Raw genomic sequence first — 22,263 nt, 5'->3', positions numbered from 1 at the left:
AATCAAAAGACTCCTTATGTACCAAAATTTTCACCTTTTCAATATAGAACGCTTCTGTATGTAAAGTTTTTGTAAGTTCATAAGAGAATCAATTCCTTCTGTTGAACTCATGTGCTATTCTACATATTTTTTTGAGTGAACCCCCCGAGGCCTTCCCATCTCTCCACATAAAATCACCTAGGAATGTGTTGATTGCAGAGTGTGCCCACTAACATTGCTATGGCAAGGCAACTCTATGTTGTTTTCAAAGAGGATGCCTTCTCGTCTCTCCACATACAATCACCTAGGCCTTGCATAAGATGCAGACATGGATTTTCTTCTCATGGAGTGCGTTGATTGTAAGAGATGCTGAACTTCTTTGTGGAAGGAAGCCCTAGGTTGTTTCTACCAATAGTGAGGTGAGGGTTTCTCTTCATACAAAGTCTCTTGGGCTGTTGTGATGAAGTTCTGGGTTGATTTAAGGGAACGGCGCCTCTCTCCAAATACTTCCTCCAATTCGGTCAGCTCTTTGAAAGTATGTAGCCTTACACAACGTCTTCACATGAATGAGAATCCACGATGAGATTGCAAGACATACCAATAGAAGCACACAAGCAACATGTCGACAAACTCATTCAAAAAGCTTTAGCCAACATCATCGTGTTGGTTATGACAATCGACAAATGAATGTCGAAACTTTGAATTCTTTACTCATTACTAACGACGCAGGTGAAACGAATGCACTGAAAATTGCATGCTTTCTTTCCAAACATAAAAAAAGAACAACATCTAAAAGTGAACATACTTCAAATGATCCATATCATCACTTTATTTAAATTCTAACCCTTCTTATGGTTCTTTTGCGAGGTACACAACTCAAAATTGGGGCACCACGATCGTAACGTACTAGAGATAGTACCAATTAAGAAAAAAACAAACATGCTTTGATGAAAGGTAACAAGCTCTCTCTCTCTCTCTCTCTCTCTCTCTCTCTCTCTCCGTTTTGTTCTCTAGTGATGTATACTCTTGTTGAATCTTCAAATGACACAACCATACTAACACAAATGACAAGAATGCACATAATAAAACGAGATTGAATCAAAGAACTTATACAATTTAAAAGCTAAGGACATATTCAAACCTATCAAAATTGGGACATGAAGATCGTGGCATTCTAAACATAGAACCATATCAACTTAAGGAAACATGATTTGTGAAAAACAAAGCACAAGCTCGCTCTCTCTCTCTCTCTCCCCCCCTCCCTCCCTCTCTCCCCAAGCTTTTTCTCTTCTAAGTTCTTGCTTACAAATGTATAGTCTTGACGTATACTCTTGTTGAATGTTGGGATGACAAAAAAATGGTAAATACTATCTTGTATGTATGATAAGTATGCACACAATAGTGAGATTGAATTTAAAAATAGCATATCCAAATTTGCACCCACTTCAATTCTACACGTGCAACTAACAAAGCACTGTAGTTCTCAAGTATGGTTTTCACCTACTCATAAGGGGAGTGAAGAGCTGGCGTGCGAGAGTGACATTGTCTTAGTCCCTTATCTGAAGATATTAAACGAACAAATATCACGAAGGGAAAAAAAAAAAAGAAAATTACTACATTAAGCGTTGGCTATGGTGCAAGCAGAGTCGACGAGCACATGGACGCGGACCTCTTCCTCGGAACCAAGATAGCTACCGGTTTCCCTTCGGGCGCTGCTTCTTCTCATTCTCAGCTTTGCTACTCCTTTCACAATATCATCAACAACAGGAAGCGTGCTCCTCGTTTCTTCGCAGGCCCTCCTTCTCGGCCTTTCGTTGCTGGAACGAACACACCTCCCTCTTACGATTATATACGAAAACTCCGTGAGCTTGCCTCTACCAAGACCTCGCCAGTCACATTGGGTAAGCCTTTCACTTTCACTGAGAGAGAGAGAGAGAGGGGTATTTTTCACGTTATGGTTTGCACGTGTCTATGAACTCGACCTCCAGTATTCACTAAGGCGTGATGGAACGAGCACTGTTTGGGTGTTTTGGTAGCTCCCCCTTGAAATTTTGAAGCAAAGCATCACGTACTGCCTGATTTTTTGCAATTGACGAGTTTGTTGGCAGAGTTTGTATTCATTTTTGATGGATTTGTAGAGTTGAGATGTCATATCTAACAGAATTGTAGGCTCTTTCTCTTCACATTGTAATAGTCATCTAATTTATTGCTGAGTGTGTTGGTTCAGAGAATCCTCTCTCTCTCTCTCTCTCTCTCTCTCTCTCTCTCTCTCTGTCTCTTTGCTTCAGCATCGTTCCATCGGAGCAAGTTTGCTCGTGATCATTGGAGACGCGCGTGAAGGCGAGGAGTTCGAGCCAGGTGGCAGCTTATTCCCAACTGGATTGACACTTCTTGAAAGTTCTTCCTGTTTGACCTCGACCTCGAGATGGCTCCCTCGTGTTTGAACGCCATTGACAAACTTACTGGAGACAACTATGGCCATTGGAAATTGACCATGCGGTTGTGATTTCCACATGAAGGCATGTAGGACACGTCGACTTGAAGACGAGACTCGTGCGGTATGGCAACAATAGGTAGACTCGACTTCGGGATGACAAGTTTCTTCAATCATGCGTTGATTGGGATGCAAGTAATGCAAAGGCATGTTTGCCATTGTTCAGGCACTCACAAATAAAATCTTTCCTGCGGTACGATTTGACAGTGAGATGTGGCCAAAGCTTGGAGGCATGTTTGATCGAGACCCTATGATGCGAACGATCACCTTTCTTGGACATTTATTTTCCATCAAATTTGAAGCTTGATGTCATGCCATTTTGTGGGCTCTGCTAAAAAGTATGTCAAAATGATTTATCGGATGAGGTTCTGGACAAATTTCCAATTTAAATAGGTTCAATCATGCGAGTTCTACCGTTTCCGGCAAACCACGTATGAGTGCTGGGATAAGCAATGATTGGTAATTTTGCTGGTTTGCAGGAACTGCACTTTCGATTGTGGGGATTGAATTCGGGGTTTGGTCAGAACTTTCAAGAGTCATGTGGATTCAAGATGAGGGTTGAATGGAAAAAAAATAGTCAAATAAGACCAATTATGCGAGTTTTACCGTTTCCGGAACCATGGACGAATGTTGGGATGAAGCAATGATTGGTAATTTTGTTGGTTTGTGGACTGGAACTGCACTTTCAATTGTGGGGATTAAATTCGGGGTTTAGTCGGAACTTTCAAGGGTCATGTAAATTCAAGATGAGGGTTTCATGGAAAAAAGAAGAGAGCTCCTCCAAGGAGCTCCTTGAGTGCATGCAGGGTAGTTCACGTCCGACGGACGTCCCATCTCGTCCCGTCCGGTGGTTTTAACGGCCATTACAAAAAATCCTCAAGCTCTCCATTGTATAAACCTCTCAAGCTCAAGTTTCAACCCTCAAGAGTCAAGCTCTACATCTCTCAAGTGTTCTATCAATTGTCTAATTGTCTCAAGTGTTAAATTTAGGCTTAAGAATTGCGTGTTTTTATTTTCGAATGTACGTAACGATGTCGTACGACCTAAAATTTTCTAGTTCGATGAGTACCGCATGTCTTCGTACGTGGACAAAACGTGCGTGACCGTACGAGACCACCCTGAGTGCATGGCTATGGCACTTGACACTCCACGTGGGTGTTGTGTGCAAGCTCGAGCCGCTGGTGTCGTGTATTGGATTTGGTAACAATGCCGACCACTGTTGGTGGTCTACAGTGGTGGTTCGGCGACCATAGTAACAAGGAATGGCCATTTTCAGGCCCCCGTTCCCTGTCCCATCCCAATTTCCTGTTCCGAATCCCTGTTCCGTGTTTCAAACGTGAGTATCCGAAACAGGGAATGACATTTCATGCATGTTGCCGTTCCCCAATCCCCGTTCCGATTTCCTGTTCCTGGTAACTATATCGGCAACGGCTATTGTTGGGGGGTTGTTTACACTGGGCGGCCCCCGACGGCCCTGTATGTATGAGGGGATTCACATGAGTGGAATGTAAAGAGAGGCTTGTAAGAATGCCGTGATAAGGGAATCTGGAAGTGGGATGCATGTAGTCATGGATGAGTTGCCAAAACTAACAAAATAGTGCTGTTTGTGTACAAACGCTTAAAAGAGGGAGAGGAAGTCATTTTGGGATTATTATGGTCTATACTGCGGGGTTTTGGAAGAAGAAAAAGAGGAGCTCAAGGCAGGAGAAGAGGGGAAAGAAATATGTCGCGTGCGCATTGCACTAGAGCCATGTGGACAAGCTGCTTCTATAGGTCAGCATCAGTCTTAGTTAGTATAGCTAGGATCTAGCTTGGCACTAGCCTGTGTGTCCTAGGTACCTGTCTGTTGTGGGCATGCTCAGCCTTGGGAGGTTGCGCATGCACCGTGGGTCAAGATCTTCTGCGCTAAGTGGTCTGCGTGCAAATGAAGGAAGTCCCGAATACTCCACCCTTTGATGTAACCATCCCCCACTCACCTTAGGTTTCAGGACCACCTTCGGGAGAGAGAGAGAGTGTGTCACGAACCAAAAGGCGAACTGCACACCGGCAGCCTTGGCTGCAATTGAAGCTGCCGTGCACGGGGTCTCCAAGATTTTCCCAATCTCGGAACCAATCCTGGAAAGAAGCGGCAAGTACTCTCGCCTCAGGCCGGGGAAGCACACCGAAAGAGGCAAGTCTGCCTCCTCTACAAGAACATCCAATGCACGATCGAACCCATGGCGCCAGTGTAAGAGCATGGATAACCGCGAAAAGCTCTTTCTCATAAATCTGTGCTGTCATTTCCGGCCTTGAGAACAATCAGCTCTCGTAGGCAATGACATGGCCTTCTTGCATTAAGACCGCACCTAGACTACGACCACAAGCATCACAATATACTTCAAATGTCTTCTGCAAGTCCGACAAAGTCAAAACTGGTCCCGTAGTCAATTTCTTTTTCAATGTCTGAAAGGAAGTCATCTCTGTGGGTCCCCACGAGAAAGGGACTCCTTTCTGTGTCAAGATATGCAAAGGGGAAGCAACCTCTGCAAACTTTCGAATGAACCGCCTGTAGTACGAACACAATCCCAAGAAGCTTCTAACTTCATGGACATTCTTCAAATCGGGCCAATCACAGATAGTCTCTATCTTGGCTGGATCCATTTGCACTCCTTGCTGCTGCTGACACAATGTGTCCCAAAAAGTGTCTCCGGTAGGAAAAATTCACCTTTCTTTGCATTAATCACTAACTTGTGATCTCGCAATGCCCGAACGACCTAAAGCAGACAATCTCTATGTTCTGCCTCATTCTTGGAGAAAACAATGATATCGTCAAAGAAAGTGCCAACAAATAGCCTGTGCTCTCGAAAAATCGTGTCCATCATCCAGTTAAATGTCGCAGGAGCATTGGTTAAGCCAAAAGGCATCACCAAAAACTCAAATAACCCAAAAGTAGTCCGAAAAGCTGTGTTGTAGACGTCTCCCGGTGCGATTCTGATATGATGATATCCACTCTTCAAATCAATCCTGCTAAAGTACGAGGATCCCTGTAATCTGTCAAGTATATCTGTCAACTATATCATCGATCCTAGGAATCGGAAATCTGTTTTTGATGGTGATTTTGTTGAGAGCTCGATGCACATTCTCCAAGATCCGTCTTTCTTCAAAACCAACAACACTCGAGAGCAATACGGTAAGTACTAGGCTGGACAAGAAACTTTTCCAAGAGGTCTTTCACTTGGTTCATAATCTCTTCATTTTGTGCTTGGCTCACACAGTAAGGTGGCCGGTTCGGTGGCGTGCTTCCAGGTATCAAATCAATTGTATGATCTTCAGGACGAGCAGGTGGTAACTCGCCTGGCAGGCTACTTCCTATTTCAGAGGGAATGCTCAAACTTGGTGGTCCACGCTTCTATTGAATAGGAAAGCGCTAGTTAAATGGCTGAAATTTAAAAGGCTTTTTATTTCTTCTTGGCTTACTCGAGAGTATGAACGCGACATACGAACTGCTTGGAACCATCTTCGGATGACCAAGAAGGATACTTGGACGCTTGTTGCGAGAGATTCTGGAGCTCTTTTCTACCCGCCTCTTCATTTAAGAATATCTCGTTCAGAGAGCAGATTGAGCGGTTTACCTTGGGTCTTCCTACAGAGATCCGAGATCACTGCTTAGAACAAAAGTCAGATTCCATTCAGGAATTGATCAGTCGTTCACTCTGGCAGTTTGACCTACCCCACTGATGAAATCATGACACAAAGGAATGAACAGACTTCGAACAATGAAAGTAGAAAGAAGAAGAGTAACCCAGAAAAGAAAGAAAAGGATGCACGACCCAAGCTTACTCTTTCACAGAGAGCTCTTTACATCAAAGAGGGGAAGTGCTACGGATGCGAGGAAACTGGGCATATCTCCGCGAATTGCCCTAAAAAGGCACCGAAAGAACAAAACGACAAGGATGAAGACAGGCCAGAGAGTTCGAGAGCAACTGAGGACCGTGGAAGAAAATGCAAGATGAAAACATGACTCGTTCCAGATTGCGTGGGTACTGATCCCTGCACGATGGACGAGAGTACAGAACTTTGCCGAGCTTGGGGCAAAGTGAAAGACCAAGAAGCCCTGATCTTCTTCGATGGAGGAGCCAAGGCCAACTTTATTTCACCAGAATTGGCGGTGCGGCTCGAGATTACTCCCGATCGGATGGGACCACTTGCAGAGGCAGTTCTAGCGGCACCCAGCACGGACGTAGCCATTATATCTGTCATTGGCAAACTTCAGTCGCATTGTTAGGGGTATTTGGGGCATGAGGACTTTTACATAATGCCTTTGGAAGGTTGTGATGTTCTCGAATTCCCTGGTACCACAAGAACAACGCCGTGGTCGACTATCGGGCGAGGAAAGCGACTTTGACCACAGAGAAGGGCATAACCATTGTACTCGATGTAAAACATAAGGGCAAGTCCGTATTGTATCGGCTTCGGCCATTTCCAAATTAATGAAATCCAGTCTGTTTGTTTACTCGATCTTTTTGAAAGAGTTGAGTGATGAGGATAGGAAAAATATGTCTGAACTTAATAAAGAACGCCAAGATTTTCTCCACTCTCATGCCGATTGCTTCTTAGAGGGCCTGCCAGGCGAGGTACCAACCGGTCGTCCTGAAGATCATACCATTGATCTGATACCTACAAGCACACCATCGAACCGGGCACCTTATCGTGTGAGCCGAGCCCTGAATGAAGAAATTATGAACCAAGTGAAAGACCTCTTGGAGAAAGGTCTTGTCCAGCCTAGTACTTCACCGTATTGCTCTCGAGTGTTGTTGGTTTTGAAGAAAGACGGAGCTTGGAGAATGTGCATTGATTATAGAGCTCTCAACAGAATCACCATCAAGAACAGATTTCCGATTCCTAGGATCGATGATATACTTGACAGATTACAGGGATCCTCGTGCTCTAGGAGGATCGATTTGAAGAGCGGATATCATCAGATCCGAAACGTGTCGGGGGACGTCTACAAGACGGCCTTTTGGACGACTTTTGGGTTATTTGAGTTTTTGGTGATGCCTTTTGGCTTAACCAATGCTCCTGCGACATTTAACCGGATGATGGACATGATTTTTCGAGAGTACAGACTATTTGTTGGCACTTTCTTCGACGACATCATTGTTTTCTCCAAGGATGCGGCAGAACATAGAGTACATCTGCTTCAAGTCTTTCAGGCATTACGAGATCACAAGTTAGTGATTAATGCGAAGAAAAGTGAATTTTTCCTACCAGAGATACACTTTTTGGGACACATTGTCTCGGCAGCAGGAGTGCAGATGGACCCGGCCAAGATAGAGACTATCCGTAATTAGCCCGATTTGAAGAATGTCCATGAAGTTAGAAGCTTCTTGGGCTTGTGTTCGTACTACATGCGGTTCATTAGAAAGTTTGTGTAATAGACTTGGACACTCCAAGTCAAGAGTCAATCGCTATAGCACCAAATAACCACTTCCAAAACAGTTCCCAGTTCACAATAGATTTGCATTGGCCCGACGGAGTTCCGTGCCTAGAGATATTGGCCCCAAAAGACTGGCGCCCCTTTCGGTACTTTTTGTATTAATCAAAATTCAAAGTACAAGAGTGGTTGGGTCTCACTCTCAGACTTTGCGTCCAGATGCTCTGCAGAGTGGGAGCCCAATCCACTTATTTATTTGTTTACAGGGGATGCCAAAAGCAGAGCTCCAAAAGCCTAAAATAAAGCAAAGGTTCTTTTCTCTCACAAGCTCTCTCTTGAGCTTTCAAAGTAAAGCAAAGTTTCTTTCTCTCTCTCTCTCTCTCTCTCTCTCTCTCTCTCTCTGATCATTGCGTAGAGAAAAGCAAATTTGCCATAGACCGTAATTTGCGCCGCAAAAAGTGGGATTGTGCCGTACGGTGCCACGTCATCATGTCTCCGCACTTTTCGGGATTTCCCCTGCTGCCATTAGGGTTAGGGTAAGTGTTTTTGCAGTTTTAGGGTTTTTGGCAAGTTTTAGGGTTTGCAGGTTTTAGGGTTAGGGTTTCGGCAGGAGTTAGGGTTAGGGTTAGGGTTTTTGCTCTCGAGCAGCCACGTCATCACTTTGTGACATACCCCCTCTTGAAAGCATTGTAATCACCCTCGGATTACGCCTGCAAAACAGACAGAGGCCATAAACTGTCTTAGCAGACACTGACTGTTAGTACCTACGCACTAGGAACACACATCTAGCACATGTACCAATCGACAGTCACATCACATGACATCACAGAACATCACAGGACATCACAGGACATCACATGACATTCAACATTCATTCGGATCTTAGACCATGATTTATCGGCAATGTTGCCAGCAATCGCATCTAGATCCGGTCGGGATCTCATCGATGTCTGATTGACTAACCCCTATTGCAACCATGTCTATTCGAGATCACTCAGACCAAAATGGTGCAGTCATTTCGTCTATCAATTCCTGCACTTAAAAAGAAGTCAAGAACAAATTAGTATCATATTCAGCAATTCCATTTCATAAAGTCATACAGCAGAATACTGTCAGCTTTCAGTATCCCTGAAGCTCAAAGAGACATCAGTGACTCTAGTATCAAAATCGAGGCATCTGTTGACAAAGGAGCGGAGTGACTCCCCTCTTGTGCATCCCACTGCACCAGATCTCCGCCAAGCTGAATTTTGGGTTCCATTTGGAGTAAACTATGCTAAACCAAAAGCCTCGAGGTAAAGTTTCACAATTTGAGGAGTATCTGCTAGGTCCTCCTCCTCCATCCACTTCGCATCCAATGCAGGATAGTTCTTGAACTTAACCAAGAACTGCCTTCGGATTTTACCTTTCTTCTTCGTATCCTTATGTGCCAAAATCTGTTCAAGAACAAGGATCTCCTCGTTTTTCTTCCACTTCGGGTTGCTCATCAGGCTCCCCATCAAGAGGCACATGACCTTTAAAAGGTTTCAAGAGACTCACATGAAATGCATTGTGAATCCTCCAAATGTAAGGCAGTTTCAGTCGGAAGGAGACATCCTTTGTCTTTTCAGAGATCTGGAAATGTCCGTAGTATTGCATACTAAGCTTTGGAAAAAGTCTTTCCTTTCCTTTTTTCTTTCTCAGGCGTGCCTTCTCAAAACGTAAGAGCACCCAATCATCCTCCTTCAATTTCAAGTCGCGACGATGGCGATCCGCTGCTCTTTTCTGTCGTTCTTGAGATTTTTGCAAAGCCTCGCGAACCTTGGCAAAAGCCGTGTCTAAGTCTCGCGTATATTCATCTGCTTCAAAAATCTTATTTTTCGTGCTTAGGAAGGGTGTAACCTTCGCAGCACCTTCAACAATCTCAAATGGCGCCTTCCCCGTCGAAGAGTGTATCTTGTTATTTAGGCAAATTCCACCAGAGGTAGGTACTTTTCCCGTTGAGTCTTCTGATCCGAGATATAAGACTTGAATAAATCTAAAACCATTGAATTGGCAATCTCAGATTGCCCGTCAGGGACGATGACGAGAATTGCAACCGCGTGCCAATGTTCTTCCAAATTGCCTTCCAAAACAAACTCGTAAATTTGGTGTCCCTGTCGGAGACAATCGTCTCAGGCATGCCCATTGCCATGTAATCTGAAGATCTGGGCCACAAACAGTCTCGCTAAGTGATCCGGCTTGATTGTTTTCTTCACTGGAATGAAATGAGCTTGTTTGCTAAATCTGTCAATAACAGTCCAGATACCATCGTGACCACTCGGGAGATCAAAAATGAAATCCATTGCAATACTTTCCCAAGGCGGGTGGGTATGGGCAAAGGCTGTAACAATCCCTGTGCTTTATGCCTGTCAAACTTGACCTTCTGGCATACCAAGCAACTGCGCACAAACTCTTTCACATCCTTCTTGAGTCTCGGCCAAAATAAGTATCTCTCTACCCCTTTCATGGTGGTAGCAATGCCGCGGTGACCCGTAAAAGGTGGATAGTGGCACTCGGTCATAACCTTTTCCCTTAACGGCTGTGTAACGCACAACATGGTTTTTCTCATCAAGTAGCCATCTCGAATGGAATATCCCGCTAATGTCTCCCCATCCCGTATCCGTGTGAAAACGTCTGCAAAATCTGTATCTGTGGCATACTGGTCGACCATATCCTCGAAGCTCCTATGATGTATCGCGGAAATAGCCAGAACCAACGGCTTCCGAGACAAAGCATCTGCCACCACATTCTTCTGTCTCTGCACATGGACGATCTGGAAGTGAAACCGTGACAAGATGTTCGCCCACCGCATCTGCTTTTTCGAAAGCTGCTTCTGTGACAAGAAGTAGCACAAACTCTGATGGTCTGTAAAGACAGTAAAATCCGCTCCGAGTAGGTAATGTCGCCTCTGAGTAAGAGCATGGATAACCGCCAAAAGCTCTTTCTTATATTTGTGCTGTCATCTCCGGCCTTGAGAACAATCGGCTCTCGTAAGCAATGACATTGCCTTCTTGCATTAAGACCACACCCAGACTACGACCACAAGCATCACAATATACTTCAAATGACTTCTGCAAGTCCGGCAAAGTCAAAACTGGTCCCGTAGTCAATTTCTCTTTCAATGTCTGAAAGGCAGTCACCTCTGTGGGTCCCCACGAGAAAGGGACTCCTTTCTAAAGGGACTCCTTTCTGTGTTAAGATATGCAAAGGAGAAGCAACCTCTGCAAACTTTAGAATGAACCGCCTGTAGTACGAACACAATCCCAAGAAGCTTCTAACTTCATGGACATTCTTCAAATTGGGCCAATCGCGGATAGTCTCTATCTTGGCCGGATCCATTTGCACTCCTGCTGTTGAGACAATGTGTCCCAAAAAGTGTATCTCTGGTAGGAAAAATTTACTTTTTTTTGCATTAATCACTCGTAATGCCTGAAAGACCTGAAGCAGACGATCTCTGTGTTCTGCCTCATTCTTGGAGAAAACAATGATATCGTCAAAGAAAGTGCCAACAAATAGCCTGTACTCTCGAAGAATCCTGTCCATCATCCGGTTAAATGTCGCAGGAGCATTGGTTAAGCCAAAAGGCATCACCAAAAACTCAAATAACCCAAAAGTCGTCCGAAAAGCTGTCTTGTAGACGTCTCCCGGCGCGATTCTGATATGATGATATCCACTCTTCAAATCAATCCTGCTAAAGCACGAGGATCCCTGTAATCTATCGAGTATATCATCGATCCTAGGAATCGGAAATCTGTTCTTGATGGTGATTTTGTTGAGAGCTCTATAATCGATGCATATTCTCCAAGATCCGTCTTTCTTCAAAACCAACAACACTGGAGAGCAATACGGGAAGTACTAGGCTGGAGAAGACCCTTTTCCAAGAGGTCTTTCACTTGGTTCATAATTTCTTCATTCTGTGCTCACTGCTTGGCTCACACGGTAAGGTGGCCGGTTCGGTGGTGTGCTTCCAAGTATCAGATCAATGGTATGATCTTCAGGACGAGCAGGTGGTAACTCGCCTGGTAGGCCCTCTGAGAAGCAATCGGCGTGAGTGGAGAAAATCTTGGCGTTCTTTATCAAGTTTAGACATATTTGTCTTATCCTTATCACTCAATTCTTTCATAAAGATCGAGTAAACAAACAGACTAATTTTCATTAATTTAGAAATGGCCGAAGCCGATACATTAGAGACAGACTCGCCCTTCAGTTTAATGTCAAAAGGCATTATGAAAAAGTCCACAAATACCCCTGACAATGCAACCGAAGTTTGCCAATGACAGGTGTAATGGCTACGTCCCTGCCGGGTGCTGCTAGAACAGCCTCCGCAAGTGGTCCCATTCGATCGGGAGTGATCTCGAGCCGCGCTGTCAATTCTGGTGAAATGAAGTTGGCCTTGGCTCCTCCATCAAAGAAGATCAGGGCCTCTTGGTCTTTCACTTTGCCCCAAGCTCGACAAAGTTTTGTACTCTCGTCCATGGTGTTGGGATCGGTACCCACACAATCTGGAACTAGGCCTGTTTTCATCTTGCCTTTTCTTCCACGTTCCTCAGCTGCTCTCGACCTCTCAGGCCTTTCGTCGTCCTTGTCAATGTGTTCTTTCTGTGCCTTTCTAGGGCACTTCGCGGAGATACGTCCATGTTCCCCGCATCCAAAGCACTTCCCCTCCTTGATGAAGCGAGCTCTCTCATGAGGAGTCAGCTTGGGTCGTGCATCATTCTTTTCTGGGTTGCTCTTTCTCATTCTACTTTCATTCGCTGAAGTTTGTTCGGCTCGTTGTGTCACGACCTCATCAGTCGGGTAGGTCAGACTGCCAAAGTGAATGGCAAAGCCCCGTTTCGCATGACTCATCAACTCCTGAATAGAAGCCGACTTCTGTTCCAAGCAGTGATCTCGGATTCTGTAGGTAGACCCAAGGTAAACAGCTCAATCTGTTCTCTGAACGAAATCTTCTTGAATGAAGAGGCGGGTAGAAAAGAGCTCTAGAATCTCTCGCAATAAGCGTCCACTGTATCTCTCTTGGTCATCCGAAGATGGTTCCAAGCAGCTCGTATATCGTGTTCATACTCTTGAGTCAACCAAGAAGAAATAAAAAGCTTCTTAAATCTCAGCCATTTAACTGGCGCAGTCTTGTTTAAAAGAAGCGTGGACCACCAAGTTCGAGCATTCCCCTTAAAATAAGAGGCAGCTCTCCGAATCTTGGAGTGCTCTGAGTAGCGTCCTCCTGCGAAAGCGATGTCAAACTGCTGTATAAAAGACAAAGCCTTCGAAGCATCTTTATATCCTGAAAAAGTGTCAAATTTAATTGACTGTCCACCTTCCTTAAACTCTCGGACTTTCTTGGTTTTGTCTTCCAGAAAGTCATACTGGTTGGCTTTATAAAAATTCTTCTTGTTCGCGTAAAAGTTGCCGTCATCAGAGTCTGAACTATCTGTAGACGAGTCCTCTGTAGAACTGTCACTCACTGGGCGAGATTTAAACTTCTTTGCCTTTTTCTTGCCCTTTCCGAAGCGTTGTTTCTTGCTTTGCTTTTTGCCTTTTCTGTCTTCTTCGCTCGAATCCGAAGAGCTAGAAGAAGAAGAAGAAGAAGAAGAAGAAGAACTGGGTACTCCTTCAAATCGAACACGCTTCTTCTGTTTTTTTGCCTTATCAAATGTCGACTTACGACCCAAATATCCCGGGAAGTCAGTGCCTTTCTTCTGCTTTTTGCAGTGCTTTTTAGCTTTGTTCTGCGTGTCAAAAAGCTAAGCAATCCGTGCATCAACCACCTCTTCTAATTCCTTCTCTAAATATTTTTTGTGAGCAGAAGGTTTCTTGAGAGCGTGTTTCGGGGGTGGTGGTGTGGTTTTCTGCCATTGCTCGTGCACTTCCTGAAAAGAAGTCTCGCTCATATATTTTGCCAATTTTGGGTCCTTCGCAAAACTGAGCATCATCTTTACTGCATCGCCGATCAATTGACGACGCTCCATCTCTCGTCGCTCCGCTTGAGTAGGCCGAGGCGGGCCATACTCTATGCCGGAATCTTCGTTGTGATCTCTTCCCGCATCTCCGGATGCAGAGGGAGTCGACTGATCCTTGCGTGAAGCCAAAGGTACCGCAGAAAAAAAAGAAAAAGGGATCGGATTTCCCGTAGAAGAGAAATCGGCCGTGCTCTGATACCACTGTAACAGACTTGGACACTCCAAGTCAAGAATCAATCGCGACAGCACCAAATAACCACTTCAAAACAGTTCACAGTTCACAATAGATTTGCACTGGCCCTGCGGAGTTCCGTGCCTAGAGATATTGGCCCCAAAGATTGGCGCCCCTTTCGGTATTTCTTTTTGTATTAATCAAAGTTCAAAGTACAAGAGTGGTTAGGTCTCACTCTCAGACTCTGCGTCGAGATGCTCTGCAGAGTGGGAGCCCAATCCACTTATTCATTTGTTTACAAGGGATGCCAAAAGCAGAGCCCCAAAAGCTTAAAATAAAGCAAAGGTTCTTTTCTCTCACAAGCTCTCTCGCGAGCTTTCAAAATAAAGCAAAGTTTCTCTCTCTCTCTCTCTCTCTCTCTCTCTCTCTCTCTCTCTCTCTCTCTCTCTCTCTCTCTCTCTGTGATCATTGCGTAGAGAAAAGCAAATCTGTCGTAGACCGTAATTTGCGCTGCAAAAAGCGGGATTCGGCCGTACGGTGTCACGTCATCATGTCTCCGCACTTTCTGGGATTTCCTGTACTGCCATTAGGGTTAGGGTTAGGGTTTCTGCAGTTTTAGGGTTTTTGGCAGGTTTTAGGGTTTGCAGGTTTTAGGGTTAGGGTTTCAACAGCAGTTAGGGTTAGGGTTTCTGCTCTCGGGCAGCTACGTCATCACTTTGTGAAAATTTGCAGAGGTTGCTTCCCCTTTGCATATCTTGACACAGAAAGGAGTACCTTTTTCGTGGGGACTCACAGAGGTGACTGCCTTTCAGACATTGAAAGAAAAATTGACTACGGGACCAGTTTTGACTTTGCCGGACTTGTAGAAGTCATTTGAAGTATATTGTGATGCTTGTGGTCGTAGTCTGGGTGCGGTCTTAATGCAAGAAGGCCATGTCATTGCTTACGAGAGCCGATTGTTCTCAAGGCCAAAATTGACAACACAGATTTATGAGAAAGAGCTTTTGTCGGTTATCCATGCTCTTACTCAGTGGCGGCATTACATACTCGGAGCCGATTTTACTGTCTTTACAGACCATCAAGGTTACACTACTTCTTGTCACAGAAACAGCTATCGAAAAAGCAGATGCGGTGGGCGAACATCTTGCCAGAGTTTCACTTCCAGATTGTCCATGTGCAGGGACAGAAGAAATTGGTGGTATATGCTTTGTCTCGGAAGCCGTTGGTTCTGGCTATTTCCGCGACTCATCATCAGAGCTTCGAGGATATGGTCGACCAATATGCCACAGATACAGATTTTGTAGACATTTTCACACGGATACGGGATGGGGAGATAGTAGCGGGATATTCCATTCGGGATCGCTACTTGATGAGGAAAACCATGTTGTGCGTTACATAGCCGTTCAGGGAAAGGGTTATGACCGAATGCCACTGTCCACCTTTTACGGGTCACCGCGGCATTGCTACCACCTTGAAAGGGGTAAAGGAATACTTCTTTTGGCTGACACTCAAGAAGGATGTGGACGAGTTTGTGCGTAGGTGCTTGGTATGCCAGAAGGTCAAGTTTGACAGGCATAAAGCACAGGGATTGTTACAGCCTTTGCCCATACCCACCCGCCCCTAGGAAAGTATTGCAATGGATTTCATTTTTGATCTCCCGAGAATACAGAGTGGTCACGATGTTATCCAGACTGTTATTGACAGATTTAGCAAGCAGGCTCATTTCATTCCAGTGAAGAAAACAGTCAAGCCGGATCACTTAGCGAGGCTGTTTGTGGCCCAGATCTTCAGATTACATGGCATGCCCGAGACGATTGTCTCCGACAGGAACCCTAGATTTACGAGTTTGTTTTGGAAGGCAATTTGGGAGAACATTGGCACGTGGTTGCAGTTCTCGTCATCTTTCCACCCGCAGACTGACGGGCAATCTGAGATTGCCAATTCAGTGGTTCTAGATTTGTTGAAGTCTTACATCTCAGATCAGAAGACTCAATGGGAAAAGTATTTACCTTTGGTGGAATTTGCCTACAATAACACGATACACTCTTCGACGGGGAAGGCGCCATTTGAGATTATTGAAGGTGCTACGAAGTTTCACCCTTCCTAAGCACGAAAGATAAGATTTTTTGAAGCCGATGAGTACACGTGCGACTTGGACACGGCTTTTGCCAAGGTCTGCGAGGCTTTGCAAACATCTCAAGAAAGACAGAAAAAGGCAGCAGATCTCCATCGTCGTGATCTAAAATTGAAGGAGAATGATTGGGTGCTCTTACGTTTTGAGAAGGCACGCTTGAGGAAGAAGAAGGGAAAGGAGAGGCTTTTTCCAAATTTAATATGCGCTACTATGGACCTTTCCAGATCGCGGAAAAGATAAATGATGTCTCCTTCCGACTGAAGCCGCCCGAAACATGGAGGATTCACAATGCTTTTCATGTGAGTCTCCTGAGGCCTTTTAAAGGCGATGTGCCCGAAGACGGGGAGCCTGATCAGCAACCCGAAGTGGAAGAAAAAGAGGAAATCCTTGTTCCAGAACAGATATTGGCACTTAAAGACAGAAAGATTAAGGGTAAAGTAATAAGGCCATTCTTGGTTAAATTCAAGAACTATCATGCATTGGATGCGAAGTGGATGGAGGAGGAGGACCTAGCAGATACTCCTCAGATTGTGAACCTTTACCTTGAAGCTTTTGGTTTAGCATAGTCTATTCCAATTAAAACTCCGAGTTCAGCTTTGCCGGAAATGTGGTGCAGTGGGTATGCACAAGAGGGGAGTTACTCCGCTCCTTTGTGAACAGATGCCACGAATTTTTTGATACTAGAGTCATTGATGTCTCCATGAGCTTCAGAGATACTGAGAGCTGACCTTATTCTGCTGTAATGACTTTATGAAATGGAATTCCCGAATATGAAAATGATTTGTTTTTGACTTGTTTTAAATGCAGGAACTGATAGACGAAATGACTGCAGCATTTTGGTCTAAATGATCTTGATAGACATGGTTGCAATAGGAATTAGTCAATCGAGCATCTATGAGGTCCTGAGTGGATCTAGATGCAATTGCTAATTGCATTGTCAATAAATCATGGTCTGAGATCCGAATGAATGTTGAATGTGATTTCTCATGTGATGTCCTGTGATGTCAAGTGATGTCCTATGATGTTGTGTGATGTGACTGTCGATTGCTACATGTGCTAGATGTGTGTTCCTAGTGCGTCGGTACTAACAGTCAGTGTTTGCTAAGACAGTTTATGGCCTCTGTCTGTTTTGCACGCGTAATCAAGGGCGATTACAATGCTTTCAAGAGGGGGGTATGTCACAAACTGGACGTGGCTGCTATATACACACCCCCGCCTGTGACATGATGACGTGGCTGCCCTGTAAGAGGCTGAAATGCTGATGTGGCGAGGCTGCCCGGATTCTGCGGAAATGATGACACGTGGCAGGTCCGTACAGGCTGGCCCGGATTTTGCGGTGTTTTTGGCGGGCTGTTCTACGGCAGCTTTTGGGGCAGATTTTGGCGCATCTTTTGGACATTGCTTTTCTACGCAAGAGATGAGAGAGAGAGAAGCTCTTGCTTTATTTTGGGCTCAAGAGAGAGAGCATGAGAGAGAGAAACCTCTTCTGGTTTATTTTATGAAGAGCTTTTGATTTTCAGCTTTTGGGGCTCTGCTTTTAGCATCCCTTGTAAACCTTTATATTTGTAGTTTGGGCACTCACCGCGCAGAGCATCTGGACGCAGAGTCTGAGAGTGAGTTCCGGCTACTCGCTTGTACTTTGCAATAGATTAATACAAGAAGAAATATCGAAAGGGGCGCCAGTCTTTGGGGCCAATATCTCTAGGCCTGGAACTCCGCCGGGCAAGTGTTGAATCAATTGTGAACTGTGAACTGTTTTGAGGTGATTATTTGTGGTGTCGCGGTAGATTCTCGACTTGGAGTGTCCGAGTTTGTTACAAGCTCTTGTACTGCTTTTCTGCCTCTCTGATGCCCCTAGGACTGCATTTATACTTCTTTTAGCCATTTGCCCTATCTACTTTTAATAAATGTCATGTCAAAGTCACTTATTAATTAAAGACTTAAGTGACTGTTCATATGCCTATATGCTTAAGTGACTTAATTGTGCAAGTGAGGGTATGCAACTATGACGTTCCTAATCATGCACGTCTTGCTAGAGGCTCACAAAGTGCAAGGCTAGGTCCTAGGCTAAGACTCTGACAGATGCTAGACTGTAGCAGACGCTTGTCCACGTGGCGCAAGTGCAGTGCGCATGTGACACCCCTGGTGGCCATCTGCAATCCCACATCGAGAAGGATCCAAAGGTGCATCAAATCAGCCTTGGAGGTGCCTTGTCTCGAGGAGTTACCGCAGCGACATTCCCCATTCGAGTTAGTAGAGTCTGCACTTGAGGTATTGCATGTGTGTACGTTCCATTTATGCAATCTAAAGCAAATACCACATCGGCAACGGTGTGGGGGGCCCTTGAGAGGGTTGGTTGGGATCCAATCGGGTGTCATTTTCCTCTTCTCTCTCTCTCTCTACACATCTCTACCACTCTCTCTCATTCCCTCTCTTCAGGGAAGGTAAAAGAAACCATCATTCAAGTTAAAAGAAATCACTAACGCAAGGAAAAGAAGTAAAAGACTTGTGGAGAAGTAAAACCTAGATCTTCGCCATTTCATTTCGCTGCACCTGACATTGGTATCAGATCTTTGAAGATTTTGCACTAATCCGCTAATCCCCAAAAAGTTCTTTTCCTCGTGTTATTGGTTGTGTTGGCCATAGTTACATGGGACGGCGGGTCGGGGTCGGGAACGGGGTCGGGACGGCAAAAGTCAGGAAACGGGGATGGGGGTCGGAACGGCAAAAAAAAAAGAGAGTTTTTTTGGCATTTTTTGACCTACACACATGCCACACACATAGAGCATCACTTTGACCATAAATTTACACTAAATAGACCAAAGAACACGAGTCATATAAGCTGAAATGTGCTAATAAAACATCGATGATCGATGGATACAAAATGAGAAGTGCATGCCACAAGGGCTCAAGAGTCAAAAAGCCTAAAGGACTTAGGACAAGCCTGAGGCCTCAAGGATAACAAAAAGTACAAAGGGCTATGTAGTAGGTAGAGTCGTAGACTCAAGAGTCTAGACTCGAGAGTCGAGTGATCAATGATCAACAAACTCAAGAAGTGCTCGCCTGCTCAATCTCCACATTGTCGTCGTAGTCAAGGTCGTCAGCAACGTATGAGGGCTCCGGCTCGGGAGGCTCGCATTGAGGCTCGAAATCCTCCTCTAGCTTCTCCAAAAGAGTATCGGCCATAGATGGATTCTCTTGTGCCATCTCCCACTCAGTGAAAGGATCTGCCTTGTGTGTGACGCTCTTGGCAAGCATGCGCAAGTTAGCGCTCACAAACACCATATCATTGGCCCTCTGAACCCCAAGGCGATTCCTCTTCTTAGAGGCAATGTGGCTGTACACACTCCATAGTTGCTCCAAGCAACTAGTGGTACATGCTTGGCTAAGGACACGAACAGCCAAGCACTGCAAATGTGGGCCATCTCCTCCATAGTCCTCCCACCACAAAACCGAGCCAATCTTGTTGCGATCAAGCTGTGCATCTACACATCCATAGGAGCCCTTCTTTTGCCTGTAGTTGAGTAGCTCGTCTCTAATCTTGCGCCTAATGTCACTGCTAGGCTCAAGGCGCTCCAATGCATGCCGCCATCCTTTGCTCACCTCCTTGTCGGTCTCTTGACGCCTTCCTTGAAACTCAGGATCAAGCACATAAGCTGCCGCATGAAGTGGAGAGTAGTATCCATTCCACCTCGACTCACACAAGCCATGAATCTCTGCATACTGAACAGGGTCAGGCACAAGCTTCTCAAGTGCCTCTATCATCCGATCCATGGCTTCGTAGACTTTGCCAATGCATGGTTGCAAGCCATCCACCACTCGAAGTAGGTGTAGAATAGGCTTGACCATGGCATCAAGAGTCTTCACCTCCTCCCACCAAGCGGCGTCGTCGGCCCATTCTTGGCATTTCAATCCTACTGCTGATGTAGACTCCGGCATGGCCTGGAACTCATCACTGAGAAAGAGGCCTCTTAAGGCTCCGCCACATGTAGACAAGCGGCCTAGCATAAGCCAATTGAATGCAAATCTTGTCTCTGAATATTTGAGCAAAGACAAGTGGCTCCTCTTTGAGAATTCATGGTGCACTTTTTGATGGTTGAGCACAAAGGAGACAATTCGAGAGGCGTCACCAATGGTGGGTGAAATCCATGACAAGTTCCCTATGTCCTTGAGGAGGTTATTGAGGCAATGCGCCATGCAAAATGTGACATGGATGCTGGGATACATGCCCTCAATGATAGCTCCGGTTGCCCTATTTGACACCTCTCCATCTGCAACCATACAAAGGACATTCTCCGGGCCGGTGATCTCTATGGTGCTTGTCCACTCCGCAGCAAGCATCTCGGCGGCCTTGCCACTATCGGATGCATCATGTGACTCCACAAAGTACGTCTCCCCCCGAGAGTAGGCCACCACCCCGTGGATTGACCGCTTGCGGGTGTCGCTCCATCCATCTACAAGAAGAGAGATGCCATTGGTCTCCCACAAATCCTTTGTTTCTTGGGCCGCTTGCTCCACGGCAAGCTTCTCTTTGTCAAGGAGGGTGGTGCGAAGCCTCTCTGATGAAGGTGGCACATAAGAGGAGCCATATTCCCCTATTTTCGTAACCATGGTTCGAAAGTATGGAGACCTATCCACACAAAATAGAGCATGTTGCGTTAGTATGGAGAGTCGAGAAATTATAACCCATTATGAATACAAAATGGAAGATTGCAATGTGCATATGCCAAGGGAAACTCACTGCGAAGCATGGAAGGCAATGTGGTCGTGGAAGAAGAATCGGGCAACCGACCTATCCACCTCTTCCTTCAATTTAGGATTCCAATTTTCGTTGAGAGTGGTTTGGCGATGCGGAAGGGAAGAGGACGGTGTAGATCCATGGCTCTTGAAGGTTCGAGAGATGTCGTCAAGGTTGGCTTCCCTTTGCTCTCGCGGTGTCGCCGTGGCGGAGGGATCAACGGCAACAAAACGGCCCCTCTTGGCCGCTTCCGCAACCTCAAACACCGTGAGTTTCTCAAGAAGATCCAACCTCTTCTCGGGAGCTACATGAGGGCAAAACTTCACCTCGTGACCGGGTTCATGAAGAAGATGGACTCGCACTTTGTTTGAACCACCCGATCTCTTGTATGGACATAGCTTGCACGTCCATGGTCTTGCACCGCCACCTTTGCCACGCGAGCTAAAGTCGACTTCATCCCACCACGACCATGTTTGCACGGCGGGCCTCCTTCGAGAAGAAGCGGCTTGAGAAGTGGAGTTGGCTTGAGATGAGATGATGGTGGAGAGACTCGAGAGAGTAGAGCTTAGAAGTTAGAAGGGTTAGAGGAGAGCTTGTGTGGAGAGAGAGTAAAGGAGAGCTTCAAAGTGGGTAGAAGAGGGAGAGGAGAGCTTCAAAGTTCAAACTTGAGCCTTGAGCTTGAGGGAAATGGAATGAGCATTGAGCATTGAGACTATGAGTATTAAGAGGCCCAAGGGAGCCTTTTATAGCCTCCCAAGGGCCAAGGCTTAAAAAATATGGCAGTTGGGGCTGCACAGAGCCATTGCAAACGGTAAAAAACGGCCATTTTTTTGAATCCGACCCCGGCTGACCCCTGCCGTCCCTGTCCGGTCCGTCCGACCCCGGTCCGGCCCCGGCCGTCCCCCCTGCGACCCGCCCGTCCGGCCTGTTTTCCGTCCGTCCCTCGGCGTTCCCAGCCGTTACCGGCCCGGTTACGGCCGTCCCCCGGCCCTAGGGCCCGTCCCCCCCGTCCCCTGTAACTATGGTGTTGGCAGCCCTTGGGTGTATACTCCTCCCTCTCTTGGAACAGCAAGCCTGTCATTGCGCGTAGGACCGTACGCCTTGAGCGTCAGAAAATAGCAACCAATTGTATACAAGGTGTGAACTATCATCCGGTTTCCTTGGTTCTTTCTTTCCTTGGATGATTCTTGCCCCGTTGAGGTGGACACTGGCTTGTCCGTAGGATAGTTCAATGAGCTGGCATGGATACCAAAACCTTCCTTGGCATGTCCCACAAGTCTTCGAATGGAGTCAGACTTCTTTTGGAGACAATACCGTCTAATCTCTTTTGGCAGGCATTAATGTTTAGCAACTAACTT

At 45.7% G+C, this 22,263-nt stretch overlaps 1 protein-coding gene across 1 annotated transcript in view; it reads left to right on the top strand.

Moving 5' to 3' along the window:
• Window positions 1-1,568: 1,568 nt before the first annotated feature.
• Window positions 1,569-22,263, top strand: part of LOC147421803 (uncharacterized) — a 70,177-nt gene continuing 49,482 nt past the window's right edge. The window contains exon 1 of the mRNA XM_086502829.1: window positions 1,569-1,880. Within this exon, the coding sequence (XP_086358955.1) occupies window positions 1,637-1,880 (244 nt within the window). The 5' untranslated portion in view covers window positions 1,569-1,636. The remainder of the gene's footprint in view (window positions 1,881-22,263) is intronic.

Source organism: Adiantum capillus-veneris, chromosome 27 (genome assembly GCF_014529385.1).
Source record: "Adiantum capillus-veneris isolate H3 chromosome 27, ASM1452938v2, whole genome shotgun sequence".
NCBI classification, from domain to species: domain Eukaryota; kingdom Viridiplantae; phylum Streptophyta; class Polypodiopsida; order Polypodiales; family Pteridaceae; genus Adiantum; species Adiantum capillus-veneris.
Note: the sequence above shows the minus strand (reverse complement) of the source record. Positions and strands in the feature narration are given on the sequence as shown.